The sequence below is a fragment of the Pteropus vampyrus genome, unplaced genomic scaffold, assembly GCF_000151845.1.
Source record: "Pteropus vampyrus isolate Shadow unplaced genomic scaffold, Pvam_2.0 Scaffold582, whole genome shotgun sequence".
Classification (NCBI taxonomy): Eukaryota; Metazoa; Chordata; class Mammalia; order Chiroptera; family Pteropodidae; genus Pteropus; species Pteropus vampyrus.
The window spans coordinates 383,304-389,303 of record NW_011889363.1 but is presented as its reverse complement, the minus strand read 5'-3'; the positions used below and the strand labels follow the sequence as shown (position 1 = coordinate 389,303).

At 38.7% G+C, this 6,000-nt stretch overlaps 1 protein-coding gene across 1 annotated transcript in view; it reads right to left on the bottom strand.

Annotated features, from left to right (window-relative positions):
• Positions 1 to 5,060: 5,060 nt before the first annotated feature.
• SYTL5 (synaptotagmin like 5) overlaps positions 5,061 to 6,000 on the bottom strand; it is a 55,907-nt gene continuing 54,967 nt past the window's right edge. The window contains exon 15 of the mRNA XM_023525610.1: positions 5,061 to 5,326. Coding sequence (XP_023381378.1) covers positions 5,184 to 5,326 — 143 coding nt within the window. The 3' untranslated portion in view covers positions 5,061 to 5,183. The remainder of the gene's footprint in view (positions 5,327 to 6,000) is intronic.

Here is a 6,000-nt window from a genome sequence, read left to right as displayed (position 1 = left end):
TCCTTCCATCTCACCATGGTTGTCTTGCAATTAGTAATGTCCATGTTAGCCAAATCCAATCTTCCATCATGACAAAGAGTTAGTCCAAATTACATAGTCAAGATAATTTGTTCTCTAATGCAGTTTTCTCAAACTATGATCCAGTTTTATCCACTTGGATTAGAATCATCCAAAAAGCTTTATAAAAAATGATGGAGATTTCTTGTTCAGTTGGTTTGGAGTAATGGTCTGGAATCAATGTATTAAATTTACCCTCCAGATGATTCAGATAATCCTTTAAAATCATTGATGTGGCCCAATTTCCATGGCTACTGTTCAAATCTTGCCAAATCCAATTGTTATAGTTTTGCCTGTGTAGACTTCTTTCTTCTATTTAATTTCAGAGGCCATAAATGACACCATTGTAGGAAGAAAACCCCTTCTGCCAACTTCTAAAGGCAATGCTGAGTTAATGTGAAATATCTACATAGAAGGAAAAACATTGATCCCAGGTCCAAAATGCCATAGGTTTTCACTCTGAGGTACTTCCGGGACTTGATATTTTGATCCACTTTGCTTCTAAAAGTGGGGTTTGCCCTTATTACTTCCACGACTTTCTCCTCCCCCGCCAAATATAAACCTTGGGGTAGCAAGTGTTGATGAGACTAATACTACTGTGAATCAGGTGGGCTCAATTCATTCACTAGTTACATAAGCACTTAATGATCATTGGTCATATATCTGTGTAAGTTTCTTAAGGAAAAGGAGGCTAAGATTATGAAGTCCTATCAAAATATCTTTGTTTTTGTGACCTGAAATATCTACATCTTTATGATCCCAGTGACAGTAACGACATAGTGAAATGAGAGCTGATAAACTGAATCTTCCATGTGTCCTGCAGGCACTATTTACAAACTAAATGGATGTCAGGCTTTTAAGCTCGCCCATGTCCCTTTACAACTTATCTGATTCAACTGAGGGAAAGTGGAAGGCTGAGATCTTCAAAGAAGGAACAGGATGCTCCAGGCAAGACCGTGGTCTCTTCTTCTGAGAAGCTGATATGCTGGCCTGGAGAGCACACTTGGTGCTTTTATCTGTGCTGAGACAGGCTGGAATGAACTGTCTAGGGTTGTATATAACTACAGTACTTGTAGAAAGGTTGCTTTTGAAAGACCAATCAGTAAGCATATTCAGAGATTTTTCTTGGTCTGTATGGGCCCCAGTTTCCTTATCTGTTGATTGGAAGTTAAAAAAAAGTGATCTCTCTTTCTAAAGATGCCAACTGGTCTGCTATTTTATGATGTTACTTTTTTTTTCATTTTCACTTATTCTGCCAATGTTTTTTTTTTTTTAATTACCCACTTTGAACTAAGCATAGTGGATAGAGCTGTGAAAAATAGAAATATTGTCTCTGCCCTTATGAATCTTATATTCTAGGGATGTATGGAGGAGAGGGAACTGACACAGGCATTAAAGGACTTGTTATATGAATAATTGATTATAATTGTGATGTGTGTAGTGAAGGGGAAGTAGAGACAGGCTGCTGTGACCTATTCAGGCAGCAGGCAATCAGTGGAGGTTTCCCTGAGCAGGTAACATTTAAGACCCGGATGATTAATGAAAATCAGACTGATGAGGAAAAGGAGCAAGAAGATTCCTTGCAAAGGCCATGAGATGGGATAGAACCTGGCACAATTCAGAAGCATAAAAATGCACTGTGTGATTGAAGGGAAGGGGAGGCATGGCCTGGGACAAGCTGGAGAGGAGGCAGCAACCATCTTATGCAGGGCCTGGCAGGCTATGAGCAAGAATTTGAATTTTATTCTCAGGTCAATGAAAAGTCATGGAGGATTTTAAAGCATGAACAGATTTACATTTTTTTAAAAAAGATCACTCTGGGGATGGATAGATGGATAATGATAAGCAAGTATAGCTAATGGCAGAAGCTGAATTTAGGTGGTGGGTATAAGGGTGTTTACTGTAAAATCATTTCAACTTTTCTGTACGTTTGAACATTTAAAAATAACATGGTGGGAAAATCTGTCCATAGCATGAAGAATGGCTTGACAGAGGGCAAGAATGGCTGCATAGATGGTAACTGGAGACTTGTAACAATCATAGAGAGAGATGATGGTGGCTTGGACTAGGGTAGTGGCATGGAAATGACGAGAATTGGACAGGTTTCTGAAGTATTAAAGAGGTAGAATCAGTATGGTTTCCTGATTGATTTTGCCTCAGGGTAAGGGAAAGGCATAAATCAAAGATCGGTACCCAGTGCCTAGTTAGTATAACCATGCCTAGTTAGTATAACCAAGTAGATGACGGTATCACGTACTGAGTCAGGATGTCCTGGAGCAGAAAGACATGGGTACAATAGAGACAGTGGAATGAAGAGATCAATTTTGAGCATGTTGAAAACATGAGCTATCTTGATAGAGATGTCCTATAGGCAGTTGGATCTGGGTCTGGGGCTGAGAGGAGGGGTCTGGGTTGGAGATGTGAGTTTGAAGTGATAAGCATATAAGTGGTCATAAAACCATGAGAGTGCACTACATAATAATGCCTGTGAGGGTGTAGAAAGTGAGGTGAAAAAGCAAAAACAAAAACAAAAAACAAGCATTGAAGAATCCAATGTTTAACATTTAGCAATCATTAACAAAGAAGGAGAAGGAGCAACTAATGACACAGAAAAATTAGGCAGATATGATATTACTGATGGCCTCTACTGATGGGCTCCTGGGTTGTTTCCAATATTCTGCAATAATAACCCTTGTATATACTCATTTCTTACATATGTATCTACCTCTAGGATAAATACCTCAAAGTGAATAAAATTGCTGTGTATATGTGTGTGTAACTCATTTTGAATTTCAGTGCTTATTTTTGAAAAAAGAAAGACTGCTTAGAAAATCCAAACATAGCTTAATCATATTTAATGTGGCATTTGATAGGGCTTGCTAAATTTGATATATCTCTATGATGTAATACCCTGTAGCCATAAAAAAAGAATGAGGCTGTCAATATATTATGATATGGAAGGAGAGAAAGACAGACTTACTTTTCATGACTTTGAACTATTTGAATTTTATGACATTCACATGTATTATCTATATTTAAAAATATTCTTTTTACTTTTACACTATCCTTAGTAAAAAAGTGACCTAAAGATCAATTTACCTTTTATTTCTGAAAGCAACACAACAGGTTTCTGATGGACTTCTGCATACCTGGGTTTTGCATCATGGAAATAACCAGTTATTAGATGTTGGATTTTATGATACAGGGAATTGCTCTAAATGTGGCAAAGATCTGAACACATAAAGTTCATGTTCGTCGTGAGTTCAAGTTGTAAATTTTGATATTTATTTCTATGCTACTTTTGTTATTAGTGAATAAATCCATTTCATTCTGTCTACTTTAGAGATGTCCCCAGACTTCACCATCACCCCTCTCACCTTCCCTGAAAATGTCATTGAAGATAGGATGAGGCACATCATCAGGTCTGAAGACAATTTATTTTTCCAAAATAGAAAGTAGTGATGATCTTACATATTTTGTTTTATGTTTTTAAGAAGAGCAATGTATGAATATGGGTGTGAGTTGTTTTTTTTTTAAGCTACACTAGACCACTAATTTCAATTTTCTAGAATTAGGTAGCCTATTTTTTTTTATAATATTGAAAATGGATTGCTTATTCTCTTACTGAGAGTAATGCTAAATATACTCTTAAATATATACTCAAAATTCAAGAAGAAATTTAAAATATGAAACAATAAGTTAGAATACACCTGAAGATGATTCTAACTTTCCCGCTACTAAAATTGTTCCTATCCTTTTAAGGATTTTATATGAATTCAAGTGAAAAAAATGAGCTGAGGGGCTACAAGATGACTCCAAAAGAAGACTAGGTCAGGTATGTTCATACTTAAATAATCAGACTCTGCTCTACCTTCCTTTATATATGTCCTCCTGTCCACCCTGATAAACATAGGATCACGTCAAGGAGTACAGTGGAAAGAACACTAGCCTAGGCATCACACCTTAGATTTAAGTCCAGGTATAGTCACAGCTTATATAAGATCTTGGGCAAGTCATTTCAGCTCTCTGGGTTCAGATCTGGAATATGCAAAATAAGGAATCAGATTTGAGGCCCCCTTCGGCTTTAACTACCTTCACATCTAAATTTGGTGGCTAAAGCATCTGGAATTCCAAGTGACAGATGGAATTGGTAGATTGAACTATTGGCCATGATTCTTCATCCTTTCCTATAATCTCACTCTTGCATTGGTTTCACTGTGAGCAGAGTATATGTCCCTGCCTCTTGATTTTGGGCTTGGCCATGTAACTTCTTTTGACCAATGGAGTATCAGTAGACATGACACAAGCAGGGCTCAAAATGTACATTATTTCTTACTCCCTCTTTGTTAATGGCTTAGAATATTTTATAAAATACATGTTTACAACAGACATAACAGCTAGGTCATAACTAGGTGACCCGATATCCCGATTTCCCCAGATTAATCCTGGTTTACATCTATTGTTCTGGTATGATGATTTGGCTCCCTTCGCTCTGAAAAGTGGGCTGATTTAGATTATAAATTATATAGTCACCACAGGAAAAAAAAAACTTGTCATTTCATCTTGGAAATTTACCTGGCTAAGCCACAAGATTGCTATAATAACAGGGCCACCTCCTTGCCCCAACAACCATTCCTACAATGCCTTTTTCAGATTGTGGGGATTCCCAGGGTGAGAAAAAGGTATCCAATCCCTTCTAGTTACTCTTAAAGTGCTCTATATCCTGAGTGGCCCCCCTTTCCCTCAAACCATTTGAGGAAACCTAAAGTAACTCATAACTAGAAAAAGTTTGAGGACTCCCAATCTCAACTATAGTGTCAAATAAGCTTGTGCCTTCTCTCATATAGTATAAAGCCTATGAATAATTGCACAGCTTGTTTTTTTGGCAGGACAGTGTAGTACACTTTCTATCATCCAATCTCGAAGGCCCTGGCCCATGGACATATAGAAGTACGTGCTTTTTTAGACACTCGTCAATGTTCATCACACTGATATCTCTCTCCTCATGTCCCAATACCCTCAAGTGAGAAATGACAGGGAAGAGAAATCCCAGATCCTATGCCTGCTACTAGTAGGAAATGGCAGCCAGATGGTCCTTGGAGGCCTCATTTTGAAGAATGGTACCTTCAGAGCCGACGCTTCCCCATGCTGGAACGAAGCATGAGTATACCCTCTATGGGAGTCCCAGGATTGTCGGCCATCTTCTGCCAAAGGCGTTGCTCTTCTCCCTGAGAGTCCATCCAATCCACGTTCTTCCCATGGCTCACACCTAAAGAAGGGAACGGGGAGCATTATACTTCACAGATGAAATGTTTTGGTCTTCTGGAAGACCTATTAACCTCTGAAGGGGCCTTTTGACCAGAGAGCTCTTCACTCCCTTGTTCTCATTTATCATACCTACTGAGTGGTGTTAGAATGGAATGCATTTTTGCCTGCACTACTCTCTTCTGCCTAAATGATGAGAAACAATCAGGATGGCCATAGTGGCTCATTTCTTCACTACTTTGGTAGTGTAGCAGAGAGCTGGCTCATCTGGACAGAGCTAACATGACAGAACAGGCTGAACTGGGCTCTGAGGTTCTCCCTTTCTAAGAAGGCCACTTCTCTGACAAGGAAGCTTTCATTTTAGTGGTATAGATATTTTTGGCCCTCCTTAACCTATAAATAAGTGGAGCACCATAGGGGTGAGTCATTCTCAACAGGACTGTGGACCATGGTGCATGCAGACCATCTATGTCTGGCCTAAGCTATGGGATAATGAGAATTTCAGGGGCTGTATGTGCTGCTCTACTATAATTTTTCCCCCAATTCCTCCTGTTATAGTTGTGTCCTTCAGGCACCAGTGGTGTGCTTCCATGGCCTGTTTGAACAACATTAGATGTTATTTTTTTAGGGAAAAAATTATTTCCTTTCAGACAACTAGTGTGAGTAATGGCTGCAACT